Genomic DNA, 15,947 nt, shown 5'->3' with positions numbered 1-15,947 from the left:
CGGGTTTTGACCAGGGCATGCCAGTACACAAGTTGGGAAACTTGAGGTGGTTCACACCGGATAACCATTCATCGACGATAGAAGCAGAAGAGAAGATCCAGAAGTCAATTGACATTGAAGTAGAGGCACGTCAAATGTTCGGGCCTTTCACGCATGAAGAAGTCGCGAGCAGGTTCACATTCTTTCAGACCAGTCCTTTAGGCTCGGTGATGAATGCAGATGGGAAGATACGACCCATAAACGATCTATCTTACCCCCGGAACAATAAGAATATCCCGTCGGTCAATTCCTTCGTAGACAAATCTGACTTTGTCACCACGTGGGACGACTTTCGAGTTGTCTCGACCTTCCTCAAGCATCAGGTAGAGCCACAAGAACTAGCCATTTTCAATTGGGAAAAGGCTTATCGTCAAATACCAACTCGGCCATCTCAATGGCCTTTTCTCATGGTGAAAGACTTGAAAGGAGGAAGTGTCAATCTAAATGCACGCCACTTTTTGACTACGTGCACGCCAATAAATTGGCGCGGTGAAGCCAGTACGCCGCCATCGTTGGTGTACAGCTGGACATACACCAATGAAATGGGAGTCCCCCACACCGCACGCCAATTTGGATGGCGTACCCAGTATGAAACACCAATTTCCATTGATTATGTGGCGTGTGGTAAGCTGGACGCCAAAATAAATGGAGTGTGCAGGTGTGCACTCCAGTTTTCCCATCTCTATGCTTTTCTTGCACGCCTCTTGACCAAAAAATGTTTGGTGTGCATGTAATTGCACGCCAAACCTCATAATTTGGAGTACATGGACGCGCGCTCGGGGTTTTTCAATCTTATAGCTGAGTTTTCATATTCTTAGCTCCTTGTTGAATCATGGCAATCAAAAAGAAGCATAGAGAAAGAAACAAGAAATAAAGAGAAAGAAAGAAGAAAAAAAACATAGAAAAAACATCAAAAACGAGACAGCCAAAGATGCCTAAGACAAAAACGTCTGAGTGTAGAGCTTTAATCCGTTCAGGATATGAGTTAGCCATTTTTTTGCGCTCTCGGAGGTCAGACGGGTGGACAAAATAGGAGGGGCAATTGGTTTATCCTCCCCCTTGACAATCGCCAGAACCCAGTGGTTTTTGTTGGCGTGAAGAAGATAAATTGGTTCAGCATCTTGAGAGTCGTTCGGTCCGAGCCGTAGGGGAAGGAATGTGTCGCAGCTTTCTAGAGAGAGGAAGACAACAGGTCGCACGTAAGCGTTTGCAATGACCTGGCCATGGCCCATCTTGTCGAGCCATTTCGCGCGAGTGGTGTTGGAATCTTGGCCCCAAATCTGGTTAGCCGCTTTCGACTGGCGCGACACGCTCACTAATTTCACAAAAGAACGCCTCCTGCCGCTTCCTGAAGAAATCGAGATAAATTGGGTGGGGGACGCGTCTACCAGTTTCGGGATAGGGGTTCTGATTGGAGAACGTTGGGGAAAACTGCGCCTGAAAGAGAACTGGGCTGATGCCACTCCGAAACGTACGATCGCTTGGCTGGAGACGGTTGCTATCAGGATAGGCATCCTGATGCTTATGGAGTTGCCCGGGTTGGTTCGAGGGTCCAATTTCGTGGTTTGGACCGACAACACCACAACCGAGAGTGTATTAGTGGTGCGGAAATGCAGAGATCTCCACGTAAATGAGGAGTGGAAACAGATTCAAACCCTGCTTGTGCAGGTCCAACTCGACGTAACACCCAAACGGGTGATCTCTGCGGACAATGTTGCCGATAACTTGTCGCGTGGGATCAGGGGTCCAGACTTGCCAAGCAACAGGGTATGGTTTTCAATTCCAGAAGACCTCTCCCCATTTATGTTTCACGCTTGATCCAGGTGGTTTTCTGTGTATATATACGAAGCATGTCCTTTTTCCTTTTTCAAAAACCCACCGACACCAGTTCCTGAGCCGTTCCATCTAGCACCTGTTATTTCTTTCTCTATCCCGTCGTGGAAATGGCACCATCTATAGAAGACCATCACATACTTTTTAAGGAATTTCTGAACAACGGGAGAGAAGGACGAGTCCCGTGCGTGGCGGACATGGTAATTTTAGATAGTTGGAAACGTACCACGCTGTCAAGCTATAATGCGGCGGTTAAAAAATTCCTCCGTTTTTGCAACGCGACAAAGGAGCCATTCTTGGCTCTACCAATCTCTGGCGCAACTTTGGAGCGTTTCTGCGTCTGGGCCGGCCGTAACCGTTTCACATCGAACACCGGGAAGATCACTTCTGAGTCTCTGAGAAAGTATATCTGTGGGCTGAAGGCATGGCATCAGTTTCACGGGGCCGTTTTTCCTTCGTCAAACAAAATACGGGTCAACTTACTCCTGAAAGCGTCCGCTAGATCCGACGCGAATTCCCCCACTCGTCCCTCTAAAGCGCCTGTAATGCTGTGGAATTTAATCCCCCTGTTAAACTTGAGGTATAGTGGGAGCAACGAAGAACGGGCAATCTCGGACCTACGTTTGGTGGCCTTTTGGGGTCTGGCGCGTCTAGCTGAACTCACCTACGATGCCGAGTACGGCCCGATTCAGTTCGACCAGTCTCTTCTTACTTCAGACGTCTGCTTCACAACAGACCCAACTGTAGGACGTGTGGCCACCTTGACTTTGCGTGCAGCAAAGACAGCCTCGCCGGGCAAACCACAACTGCTGGTCCTCACTGAACAACGACACGCCCTTTGCCCAGTCGCGGCGATTTCCCGCCGTTTACAAGAAACAGGGGGCGTACAATCTTCTTTATTTGGTTATACGGACGGTGGCGTAAGGAAACATCTGACGAGGCGGGCGGTGTTGGCGAAATTGAAAGACGTTTTTTCTGGGGTGGAATATCAAGGCATCTCCGGTCATAGTTTCAGAGTGGGGGGCGCGTCGTTCAGACACGCCATGGGCATGCAGAAGGAGGACGTGTGTCGTCTAGGTCGTTGGGTGTCGACATGCTACAAGTTGTACATCAGAATTTATTCGTGCGACGACCTGGCTCGAACGAAGGCTTTGCTATTGTCATTAGGAAGAGACCAAGAGGAGTGGAATTTGTAATTTCTGGTGGCCTGCTTTCTTTACAGCTTTCTGAATGTCCAATCACCTACTCACATGAGTAGGGTCAAGGCGTAGTGGCAACCTATTCAGGGCGCGGGTGCGCGTTTTAGGTTTCGTGGAATTGTGATATGCAAGTTCTCTCAATTCATAAGTTTTAGATACACTCAATTAAGTCAGCGCCACAGTGTCGCTTCTAGACATGTTCAGTGACAGGTGTCACCTAGGTGGTCCCGAGAACCAGGCCTAATAGGGCCGGTACTCCAAGACCACCGTGTGTGGGTTAGGGTTAAAAGGGGGCGCGAGTGCTTTGGCTGAAAGCCTAGCCCAGAACCTGGAGCTCCAAGGGGAGATGCCGTAGCGCCACATCGTGGGTAAGGCTAAATCTCGCTCCTGGAGGCCCCAGGGATAAGGGCGCGCTATAGCGCCCCCAGATTAGAAGCGCACACCAGAGTGTGCCAGGGTCGGTGCAAGGCCCATAACTCAAGACTAAGTAGTCGAGAGCCCCGCACCGACGCTTCCGGTTCCCTATGCCGCAACGGCTTCCACAGGGGAGTGTCTGTGAGAAGTAGTGGTCCCTATTACTTCATCACCCGAGTTCAGGTGCGCTGCCAGGATGCCTCTAGTTCAGACAACAGATTCAAAGTAGTCGCCAAGTCGGCCTTGGAGTACTCTCTCAGGTAGAGTTTGTAGCAGTCCGAGATCCAATGGCCTAGTTTGCAGATTTCGTCCGTAGGTACCCCAACGGCGTATCGCAGAGAGGCACCTCCTACCCGGAAGGAATGACCGGTGATTTCGGCGCAGCCCCTTTTCTTCCAGATTTGGTCCAGTTTACGGCAGACCACTCGCTTGGTGAGGTGAACCCTCTCGTCGTTGGCGTAGAACCCGAACAAAGAGGTGTCTTGGGTTCCAGCCTCTTTAACCCGCCTTTTGATCGCGGCTACAGGACAGAGAAGGTGGGATTGGCTTTGGACGTGGATGGTTTGTACCGCCCCGGGAGCCGAGGTTTTCGCTCCTCGAATGGACAGCGCAGCTGCCTTCCCAACGGGTGTGTCATAGAACCTGACGTCGGATGTCATTAGAGACGCGGTCCACCTCGGTTGTCCCTCCGCCCTGTCGTAGGTGAGCTCGGAGAGTCGGGCCATCCCCCAGAACGCTGTTATCGCTAGATCTAAAACTGCTCGATCTAGCTTGTCCCCTTCGTGTAGCTCTTCCACTAGGATGACCAGATGTTTGACCATGACCGGGGATTTGGATGGCCGTTTAGGGTGTTCTGCGTCGGCCAGCGCTGCTGCCCGAAGCAAGACTGCGACTCTGGGTTTAGTGTTGAATGGATAATCTACGGCATGGTAGTTGTGCCAGGCTTGAAGGCCATATAGGTACTTGGTTAAGGTTCCGGCTGATATGTCGTGCGAGGTCGGTCTAGCGGGGTTCTTGCCGGCCCAGCAACAAAAGCCGTAAATGTCGGTTGCCTTCAGAGGCAGGATATAGGGGACTTCTGCCTTAGCTGATTTGTATTTAAAGAACTTCCTTGTTGCGGTGTTGTAGTTCAGGAGCGTATTCCATTTGTACCCTGTCAGGAAGTACACCTCATCTTCGGTGGGCTCCTTGTAGACCGACCCGTTTTTAAGGAAGTCCTTGATGAGAGCCAAGTCCATTTGGTTCTTGTTGGGGGGAAGTAGATACACCCAGGCACCAAGGCCTGAGCGCCTTTAAATTCACACGCAGAGAGGGGGAGCAACAACAAGTAGGAAGAGATCTGATCAGGGGGGTATTACAACTTGGAGACCGGGACAAGTTTCAGTTGTGTATCCAATCCAGATTATTCCTCCGAGGTCGGATGAGACATTCTGTCCTCTAGATCAAGGGGAAGATGAACGATTAGGCGGTGTTTTACCTCATGACCAGTACGGTCCCCTCTGGATAAGGCATCCGCTCGATTCTCCGCCGACGTCACTCGTTTCGCTATCAGGTCCACTTGCAGCTCAATGAGGAGGTCTTGGATTGTTTTCCACTCCTTGTTGACGTGGTAGTTGCGGGATTTCCGACTCCTGATTGCGTGCTCGGTGGTAGTGTTATCCGTCCAGACAATGACGGTTCTGCCTTGTTTGATTCCTATCATTTGGAGCATTAGGAGGCCGATGCGGATTGCAACCGTCTCGAGCCAAGCGATGCCTCTTTTTGGTTTGTTTTCGCCTTCCCAACCGCTTCTCAGTTTAAATTGGGCCCATTTTCGACCGATGTTGACTCCGATACCGTAGCTAGTCAAAGCATCACCCATCCACCCAATTTCGGTTGGGTCCGGGTTCGCAATGAGTCTTGTTTGCTTAAAAGATAGCAAAGACCTTTGCCAGTACACGAGGTCGTTCTGGACATCTATGGGAAGAGGGAGGATCTTCTTCCTGTGTACCCAGCTGCACATCCAACGATATAAGCTGCACAAGTAGCAGCGCAGTTGGGGGAGCATGTACGAGACGTGATTCATGCGGCCGGCTAGGACCTCCGCCTGGTTGAACAAGAACTCTTCTCTGATCACCAGAAAAGATTCGATTTGCCTGATCCTCTCGAGGAGTTTTTCTTCTGGAAGGCGGACGGTTTTTTTCTTTTGCGTTCCAGAGGAATCCAATGTATTTCTGTTTGACTTTGAACGGAGAGATCTTCAATGGGTTTGTTTTTACTCTGAGCTTGTCTGATCTAGCGACGATATCGTCCATTTCAACGGTTGAATCAATCTCCTTTATGAAAAGGTTGTCGTCCACCCAACGAAAAACATTGACTAGGTCGAACTCTGCCATCATTATCTGTTTCCATGCGTTGGCCGGTCTACCAAATGATCCGCAGCCGGCGACTCCGCCAAAGGCTATTCGCGTGTCGATGATGATTTGGTTGTTAAAATCTTTCAACATGAGGAACGGCCACTGGCTGGGGGCAATTGGGATTTGCCTGTAGGCTTTCTCCCAATCAAATATCGCCATCAGCGCTGGCTTCGTCCTGTTGCGGAGGAACCTTGAGACTGCTTTGAAGTCGTCCCATGTGGTCTGAAAATTTTCTTTTGCCACGAATGAGTTTACGGACGGGATATTCCTGTTGTCGTGGGGGTAAGATAGGTTGTTGATTGCTCTCATTGATCCGTCTCCGTTCACGACTGCTCCCAGCGGGTTCGTTCTAAAGAATCCGTACCGATCCCATACTTGTTCTGGTGGGAATGGTCCGAACATGCGGCCCGCTTTTATTTCTTTGGCAATTGACTCTTCAATTTTTGCTTGTGCCAACGTTGCTGATTGGTGGTTTGGGGGTGCAAAATATGGTATCGACTCGCCTAGGTTATGGCTTGGGATCCCTTGGTCGAATCCATATTGGAAACCGTGTAACACGTCTTGGAACTCAGTTGTTAGGCTTGCCTTGCATAACGCGGATTCCCAGGCGCCAATGTTCATGTTGCATTGGACCTTGGTTGGCCACTTCGCGTTTTCACGCTCATTTTCAGAGGAAAGATCCTCGCACTCAAAGGCAACGGGCTCACTGTTGGATGCAATTTGGGAGATTTATTGCTTCAGTTCCCTATCTTAAACACTTCTCAAATGGGATTCTAGGTACAATATCAAGGTGTCTATTCATTCGCTTGTGGGCAAGATCGCTTAGGATTGGATATGAATGTGATAGAAGAATGGGACTATTGGGATTGAAACAACTTGTACTATATTCCTCAACGGCTACAAGGCTTGGGGGGTCTTGGGTTAACTGGGATGAGGTAGCTAACATGTGGGGGGGGGGGGGGGGGGGGGAACGGCTCGAAGACAAGGAAAATGAGCATAGGTGAATAGGCCTACGGTCCGTTGTTTCCGCTACCGGATTGCTTTGGCAGTTGGTTGGTCGCCTTCAGTTCGGCGTAATTGGGGAGGAAGTTCTTGCCTTGGTAACCGGGACCCTTCGACCTGCTTTCTTTCGTTTTGGCAGGGAGGTTGTTGGGGTTAGGGTGAGCACTTGTGACGTTTGGTGACTGGCTGATCGCAGGGGCTGGTTGCGCCGACCAAGGGTTTGCTTGCTGTCTGGTGATCCGTTTGCCCGGGTTTAAACCTGTGTGGGGGTCCCAGTTGAAGCGGGCCCCCCCGACGGCATATGGATTGGAGTCTCTGAACAAAAGTTTGTCAAAACGTCTCGCCTCTCCATATGCGGTGTTGTATACGTCTTGTCTGAATATGGATATGTCCGAGAAGGATGAGACCCCGTCTCTGACTACTCGGTGGGCGAAAGCGTTTGCTCGTATGCGGATGTTGTAGCGCAAAGCTACCATGAATCCGTCTTTCCGGATGATTTTATCCGCGTTGGCCTTGTGGAGGACGATCCACTGGCCTAACGTCTTGTATCAATAGATGTTGCGCATTGTTATCTGCAAAGGTTACCAAATTTCTCAGCTTCCGTATCTTTTGTATAAATTGAATTGGGAGTTCGGTGTGAGCGACAACTTACAAGGAATTCCGCGTAATTTAGACTCCAATCGCTATAGCTCATTAGCCACTCACTGGGGTACGGGTAGCTGGTGTACCGCATGCCTCTCTCTGTGGAGTTGTCGTCGTTTTTCGGCCGTTTCTCGGCGTGGTACTGGAGAGCTGCGTCTTGCCAGGCTTTATTGAAGATAGTCAGGGGCAACGGCCCTTTCAACTCGAGCAGGTTTTGCTCGAAGTATGGGGTAAACCCCACGTCTTCGTGGGAATTTGTGTCGCCCCAGTGGAAATTGGTGCCGCCCTCCAATGTGTTCTGGCGACCCCCTGGGGTTGGGAACGGGTCGGGTACAAGAGTCCTCTTGATCGGTAGGCTGGTGTTCAACTTCTTCAATTCTTCGCGCATCACCAGTGCTGGAACTGTCACCGTTTGGCTTTATACAGATGTTAGTTAGGTCTCTCTACGGTTTCGGGGATTATCGGCTGCAGGCTTACTTCAATCTCATCAATTTGTAAATCTCAAAGTACATATCCGACTTCTCTTGATTCCCTTCCTTCGCCGCTTTCATGGCCGATTTGAGCATGGAAGCTATGATCTCGTCCTTTGCCCATTGAGCCTGATCAATGGTGCCTACCGGGCCCTTGGTTCTTTTTGCTGCTTTGGTGCCTACTTCTTGGATTTCGTCGACGTCAACGACTTCAGAACCTTGTCAGTTTAAGGACACGATGTTCAAGATCTGGATGAGGTACGTACTATTTTTCGCTCCGATTGTTGCTGAGAGCTTCTCGGTTTGTGGGTCGCTTGGTTCCTTCCCTGCCGCCGTGGCTTCTTTGGGATTTGGGTTCGTTGCGACTGTTTTTGCGGCCGTCTTCGAAACCTTGGTCTTCTTTTGGGCTGTCGCCTTTGCCGTAGCAGCTGAAGATGTGGGTTGTAGGGTAGAGGAAGTAGCTACGGTGGGGTTTGGGATTGGGTTTGTGCCGGTAGTGGCTTTACCTGCTGGGTCGTTGACTTGGGAGCGGGTTAAGCGGGCGGATAGATCTATGTCCTTGCTTGGGGATGATGCGGTCGCGTCTTTCATGCTTGTAGATAGCTGATCAAGGTTGTTTGACATATTTATCTACTGGGAGTTTGGGTTGGGAAAACACGGTTTGTTGAGTCTGTGGGAGCAAGGTGGGATATAGATCATGGAGGGGGGGGGGGAGGGGGCGGCGCGTCGGATGCGCAAGGGGGAAGCTGGTTCTGTCAAGATGAAAGTGAGATTATAATAACGTATGAGTCTGTGAGTTTTCCCGTACCTATTAGAGTTTGGCGTTAGACTTTTTAAGTTTTTTTTAAGAAGATTTATAGTTTCCGGCTTGCTAATCAAGTATCTCTGAGGGAGATTCCAAAACAATAGGCAGGGTTTGTGGTGAAGAAGGGCGGAACGGAGTTTAGACCTGAGGAGCGGAGACTGGCCCTGGAGGATTTGGCCTCTTATGTCTCTGGTGCGTGGCACCGCCTTTCCCCTTTTCCGGCCGGGCTCTGTGTGAGGCGTGTGTTCCCCAAGCCTGTGGCTGGGGCTTCCGTTGAAAGGGGCAAACCTAGGCTGATACTGTCTGGTTCGTGACGCGTCACTCCATAGGCTCAACCAGACGGTACGTTAGCCACAAGGGTTAGCGTTTATCCGCCGGACATACCAGCCCCAAGGCCCGGCCGAGGTTGGCCGGTTCCTTGGACAATACCCCACTCCCGCTACGCTCCCGTTAAGAAGACAGAGTTTTGGGTGTTCACGCCAGGCTCAGGCTCCCTTCAAAACCTGAGTTTTTGGGCTTTCACCTGAAAACCCTACTCCATCTGTAAAGACACCTAAATCCACGTGATTTTTTCCTCTGGTTGAAGCAGAGCGGGGAATCACCACCCCGCCAACCTCTCTTCCCACACCCGTTGCGAGAAGCCAGATATACTGTAAGGCGTCTCGCAACGAGTACCAGCGGAGAAACTCAGGCTGGAATGGATTGCAAGGGATTGAGCGGGAACCAGCGAGTTCCCCCCTGTCCATGCAAGCCTAGAGTAGGGGAAAGCTCACAAGTGATCAGGACCGGGTTGTGGTGTCATGCGCGGAACCGGTAGCATGGTATATAACACTGACTCCCAACGATTTGGAGTAGCCTCACGCACTCCAACTTGCTCCTCCCCCTGATCTCTGACCCTTCGAGCTTTTCCCCCCTTTGGAGCTATTTTTAGTCACCTCCCTCCCACCCATAGGTAGGGCTTTCACCTGAAAACCCTACTCCATCTCTAAAGACACCTAAATCCGCGTGATTTTTTCCTCTGGTCGAGGCAGAGCGGGGAACCACCACCCCGCCAACCTCTCTTCCCACACCCGTCGCGAGAAGCCAGATATACTGTAAGGCGTCTCGCGACGAGTACCAGCGGAGAAACTCAGGCTGGAATGGACTTGTGAGGAAGCACACTTGGAGACAAAGGTGATAAGGTTGGTTGAATTTGAGTTTTGAGTATTGATGAAAACAATATCAAAAGAAAGAAGAGCGAGAAAACAAATGAAAGCGGACCTTGATAATAACGGTACGTTATTAGCACACGCGGACGAATAAGTCTAGTTGACTTGTGAGGAAGCACACCTGAGAAGATTGGAGAAAATGATGAACCAATGAGTGAGAAGGTTGAGCGAAGATGGGGAATGAAAGTGAATGAAATATGTCAGGCATACCTGGAGACGAAGGTGATAAGGTTGGTTGAATTTGAGTTTTGATTATTGATGAAAACAATATGAAAAGAAAGAAGAAACAGATACAGTGGCGGAAGTTGTGTATACGGAATCTACTTCTAGGGTGAGGGTTTTCATAAGACTAAAACTTGAACTTAAACTATCTTCATCCCACAGCCGATAGGTTTACCGCAGTAGTTCAATACCACTGTGGTGAGCCGTTACTCTGCGACAGGGACAAGTGACGAGCCGAAAGCGGGAAAATTGGTGCGGAAATCGGGAGCTGCGCGGCGGAGGCGAACAGTGTACAAGTAAGTCCTCCCAAGTATGCACTTCCGAGTCGGCTTTCTACAAAACCCTACCATTGTGCCACGGTCGTGAGCGAAATGAGACGTCCGCGCAGGGGTTTGATTGTGGCTAGGACAATTGGCGACAACGGTGAAGCAAGAATGGGCCGAGTCAACAGCGGGAGGTATAAACCGGTGGCGAAGAAGGTGCGGCCGCGGAATGTGGCGATGCCGCAGGAGCTCAACCCGCCATTGAGGGAGATCAAGTGGAGCCGGGACCCGTTCAAGACACCTCTGCATTGGGTTCCGCCAAGGTTTGAGCCAACGAAGCGGATTACGGCGGAACGGATGGCCAGTCTCAACTTTGGGCCACCAGAATGGCTCCACGAGGAGGAGTTCCACTTATTGGCAGAAGCCATCACGTTGCGGGAGAAGGTGTTGTCATTTGGACCGGAAGATTGGGGCTTACTCAAGCGGAGTATTGGGGATCCTTATCGAATACCCACGGTTCCGCATGAGCCATGGCAGATACGGCCCATCCCTATACCGGTGGCGATTTGTGGAGAGATGATGGAACTGGTGCGGGAATGGTTGCGGACGGGGTTGTATGAGCAATCATGCTCCAGCTATTCTAGTCTGATCTTTGCGGTAATTAAGCAGGACAAGAAGAGTCTGCGGATTGTGCACGACTTGCAACGGCTTAATTTGGTCACTATACGGGACGCTGGGTTGCCGCCACGCATAGAGGAGTTCATTGACACTATGGTGGGGCGGGTTTGCTACGGTCTGGTAGACGCAATGGGCAGATATGACCAGCGGGAATTGCATACAGAGTCAAGGCCGCTGACGGCGTTCAAGACACAATTGGGGTGCTTGCAGCTTACTCGGCTTCCGCAGGGGGCTACAAATTCGGTGGCGGTGTATCAGGCGCAGATGTCCTGGATCCTTCAGGATGAGTTACCTCATACGGCGCAGATATTTATTGATGATGCGGCCGTGAAAGGACCGAGGAGTGACTACAGCGGAGCGGCGTTGGCGGAAAATCCTAATATTTGTCGGTTTATCTGGGAATACGCAGTGGCTCTGGAGCGGGTTTTTGTAAGCCCCCTCCTTTGGGGTCTTACAATGCCTTTCACAAGTCCTGTCACAACCATCAGTACTTAGTCTGAGTTCCCCCTTTCCCCTTCCTAGCCAGTAGAGATCCCGGACCCCTTTCATCTCTCTACTGTGCTAGGTAAGTCTTCTCCTTCTCATCTCTCTTCCTCTTCATGTTTCCCTTCTAGTTGTACTTACTCGAGAGATCCCGGACCCCTTTCATCTCTCTACTGTGCTAGCTCCCTGAAATACAGTACCCGTTGGAACTAGAACCGCCCGAGCCTCAAGCTCCGTCCCCTTCCGAGCCTCCGCCCAACGGCCCAGTGAAGAGCTCCAAGCGAGCTCTTACACTTTTTTCTTCTAGTCCCACAAAACCCAACCACAATCGACTGGACAAATTTTTTCGTCGATTGCGGCTGTTTTTTTTCCTTCTTCAACTGTTTTGGAGCTTTCCCGCCCTCCGCCTCTGTCTTCCGCCCTGTCTGGTGCTCCTTTTGGCTCTCGAAGGTCGGCTCTGCGACGGCACTCCGCTCTTGGATAGTCTAGACAACAGGCATGGCCTCCGTCCTCTGTCCTCCAATTGATCGGAACAACATCTGCCCGTCGCACGCCCTGCTCTACCGCTCCAAACAAATCAGTGAATTGGTTTGGCATAACTCAACAACAGGCCACGGAGCACGACCGCCGCTCGGCCTCACTTTCATTCCAGTACAAGCAATTACTCACCTTCCCCTCGCCATACTTGCTGCCTGGTTACTCTGGCCGACCTTCATTGGCTCCCGCCCCAACTACCAAGCCCACAGCAACAATTTTCCAACCTCGCAAGCCAGATTAAGGTCACCCGACAGCTTAAGCCATTGAAAAGCTCCCTGACCGGCAATTCTCCTCTTGCCTGACCCGCCCAAACAATCGAGCTATTGCTTCTACTTTGGGCCCCTCTCACCTTCAACAGTCCCCATACCGCCCTGCTCCATGTCCTTGGCTCGTCTTGACTCACCTCACCAACGTGACCCTCACTTTCCCCGTCCTCAGCCTTATCTCGGAAGCCGTGCCATCGGTCTTGGTCACCATCACAGGACTCCACTAGTCCGCACAACAGTCCATTAGATCAAGCAGCCCAGTGTTGACTCATGAAAGCCTATTGCAAACGCTCCGCCGCCTCTTGCCCCGACGGGGAACTCGACTTGGTAGCCGATTCATTGATCCTTGAAACAACCGGCTTTCCTTATCTTTCCTTGGCCGTCCCAAGACCTGTACTGTCGCCTCCGCCCCATCAGCCTTGCGGCTCCGTCACCGAAATTGTGGTTGTCCTGCACGGCCGCTGACGGACCTGTGGCTTTGGAAGAAGGAAGAGATCACAAATTCCTCCCTTTGTCCTTGACGCCGACCAACCCCTCTCTCACAAACTCATCCATCTGCCCCAGCTCTACGATCTCCAACCCACCCGCGCCCTTACCTCCCTAGGCACTCCGCTACACCGGCCACATCCACACCAGCCCCTCCACGCAAATGCCGACCAGCCCTGTGCAGTTTTGCTGAAGTCCCGGCCGCCGCGGTCAGGTCCCGAATTGACGACGCCTCTTGACGAGCTCCTCACCTGGTCCAGGGAATTGTACGGCCAAAAGGGCCCACTCCAACGTTCGCCTCTCCCCGCATAACTTGTCTTCCTGTCCCCCGGCCGTCCCTGTTCTGTCATCAACGGCTAGGCGACCTTGCCCTGCCCAACACTTCACAAAGCTCAGAGAGCCAGACATCCTTCCCTGACCAGCCTTGTCAACCCTCGAGACATTTAGAATGTCCAAAAGGGTTACAAGAAATAATAATTATTGTTAATAATTTACAAGAAGCGCGAGTGCTAAGATTAAACTGTTTTAATCAAATGATAGCGCGGAGCGCAAAGCTAAATAGAAGTGAAATGATACGTTATGTGAGAAAGTAAACGCCACAGACATTACCAAGAGCGCGAGGACAGCGCGCAAGACAAATGATAATGCATATATGCTTAAAGGAAGAAAACCACAAGCAGTAGAAAGAATAATCAAGAAAATAGTAACCAAAGAAACAAATAGTAAGAAAAACTTTAACATGCAAGATGATATGATCATAACCAAATGCAAGGGAGAGAGAAAAGTTTTCTATCGAAAGGAGGAAGGGAGATTCCTCTCTTCCACTCAGAGAACACTAGATTGAATTATTACTTGACTTCTTATCGGAAATCGTGAAAAAGGTAAAGTACTACTCAAGCGGACTCTTTTCTCTTAACTAAGTATTAATATTTACTTAAGTAAAGACTCCCTTGACTAGCTTAAGCCCCAAGTCACTATTCTTCTTAAGAACTGAATAATTAACTTAGATCTCTCAAATTGTTATCGCAGACTTTTCTAGACTCAATAATCTTTGTACTTGTTAGAGAATTCGTAACTAGGCACTTATTTCCGTAAGTCCAGATTTCTAAGACTCATAAGATTTTACGGTATTACTCCAGTCTTATATCACTTCACTTTATATTATCCTACCCTCCTCCGATATTTCTTTCTTATATTAACCAATCTACTTTAAATCATTACGAATCTCGTTTAATCATCATACTGGGTTTGTTGGTAATAACCCGACCACGCTATAACAGCCGGAAAGAAACCAATAAGATCTTAAAAATATCTTTGATCTAACCTTTGGTAGGTTTCTACCAGAGAGGCTAGCTTTAGCAGCTTATACAGTCTATTAAGACTAGATATAAAAGGAAAGCGCTATAGACACTAAATTATAAACAATCATATTTCATTCTCCTTTCCTTCTCTCTCCTTTATCTTTGTATCTAGACTATTCTGGTAATTATACATATATAATTACTAACCTCTTGTCCAGCTAGTTCTCTACGCGAGAACGCCAGCTGACAATTGGGGGCCTCATCGCCTTTTTGAACTCAGAACTCCTCAATATATCAGAGGTTATACGACTATACTAATAAGCCAATACTTTTACTTTTCACTTGTCTTTCTTGTTTTAACAATAAACAATAAAAACATAAGAAAAAATTTCCATCTTCACAATCGTAACTTTCAGAAAAACCAAAAAATAATAATAAATAAATAAATACTTATTATCCTCTACGCACTCATAAAATTCTTTGAATCAGTAGAACAACATATAGGCTTATCAGAAAGACCGAGCAAATACAACTGACAAATAAATTTGATCACAAAATCACCGTAAGCAAAAAAAAAAAAAAAAAACATACCTAAACTCCCTGAGGTAAAAATCTGAAAGCATGATGCCGTCGCACCTTAGAAACGGTAAAAACCTATCACCTGAGCAAGAGCGCATCAATGAGCAACGAAAGATTAAACAGCAACTTAGAGCTCAATCAGCCATTGACGACAGACAACCCCAATGGGGATCAGATGCGGCCACCATTGAACGATATCGAGCGGAGTGCACTCATAGACCAGCAACTAGCACCTCTTTTTACGACAGAGGAAAACGAAGCTATGTTAAGAGCGCAGAGCGATACGCCCTCAAGCAATCAGCAAAGACCAATTTCCCCAACCAACCGAGAAGACAGGGAGGAGTCAGTCCAATCCACGATTATAGTGGAGACAGGAGCCCAGGCCCGAAGAACGTTGATTGCAGAGGGGATCATAGAAGATCCGAACAACAACGCCAATCAAACTATAAGGAATTTGACTGATACGATCCGGGCATCCTTCGCGCTATACCTAGCCACGACCAGGAACGGCAACTGGAACCTAGCGAGAGAGATTCTTACGCAAGCAATCAACACCCAACAAATATTAGAAGACATCACGGGACCCCAAGAAATGAGGAGGCTCAGCGAAAATTGGAATCCGGAGAACGACCGGAGATTGTTGAATACCAACGTGGCAACAAACCACCAACAAACGCCAGCAGCTCCAGCACCGAACGCGGCCCAACAGCAAACGGATCAACTCAACTACCAGGTATTTCAGCAAGCACCAATGCCCGCCCCGATACATATGCAGGCGCAACAGGCAGGCTTCAACCCAGGAGTCGCCCAAGTGAATCCCCAACAACCAGGCTTCAACCGCGAATGGGTAGCACCACACATGAGAGGGAGGGGCAATTTTCAAGGCAGAAGACCTTTCTGACCACGTATGAATGCAATGGAACGTACACTACAGATCAGAGAATATCTAATGCGAGCCAACAGAGTCGTCGGCCGATTGATGAGAATGAGATTCCGAGGCAACGGCCGTCAAGCAAGAGGCAGGGGTATGAATAGGGATCAAGAGTAGAAAATAAGATTTCATCACCTGAAGGCCTAGTTAATTACTATAATTTTGATTCACAAATAAGACCGAAAGAAAAGAA

The 15,947-nt window shown here is 49.5% G+C and overlaps 3 protein-coding genes across 3 annotated transcripts; 2 read left to right on the top strand and 1 right to left on the bottom strand.

The window, feature by feature from the left end:
* Positions 1-6,891: 6,891 nt before the first annotated feature.
* PtA15_5A363 (uncharacterized protein) lies at positions 6,892-7,913 on the bottom strand (the record flags this gene model as incomplete). The annotated part of the gene is made up of 2 exons (XM_053169116.1): positions 6,892-7,114; positions 7,849-7,913. 2 exons carry the CDS (start codon positions 7,911-7,913, stop codon positions 6,892-6,894), a joined length of 288 nt encoding a protein of 95 aa, XP_053020345.1.
* Positions 7,914-12,152: 4,239 nt separating this feature from the next.
* Positions 12,153-13,255, top strand: PtA15_5A362 (uncharacterized protein; the record flags this gene model as incomplete). The annotated part of the gene is made up of 2 exons (XM_053169115.1): positions 12,153-12,433; positions 12,946-13,255. 2 exons carry the CDS (start codon positions 12,153-12,155, stop codon positions 13,253-13,255), a joined length of 591 nt encoding a protein of 196 aa, XP_053020344.1.
* Positions 13,256-14,923: 1,668 nt separating this feature from the next.
* On the top strand, positions 14,924-15,724 carry PtA15_5A361 (uncharacterized protein; the record flags this gene model as incomplete). The annotated part of the gene is made up of 1 exon (XM_053169114.1): positions 14,924-15,724. One exon carries the CDS (start codon positions 14,924-14,926, stop codon positions 15,722-15,724), a length of 801 nt encoding a protein of 266 aa, XP_053020343.1.
* Positions 15,725-15,947: the final 223 nt, after the last annotated feature.

This window comes from Puccinia triticina, chromosome 5A (genome assembly GCF_026914185.1).
Source record: "Puccinia triticina chromosome 5A, complete sequence".
Taxonomy (NCBI): domain Eukaryota; kingdom Fungi; phylum Basidiomycota; class Pucciniomycetes; order Pucciniales; family Pucciniaceae; genus Puccinia; species Puccinia triticina.
The sequence above is the reverse complement of the archived record's forward strand: the minus strand, read 5'-3'. Positions and strand labels throughout refer to the sequence as shown.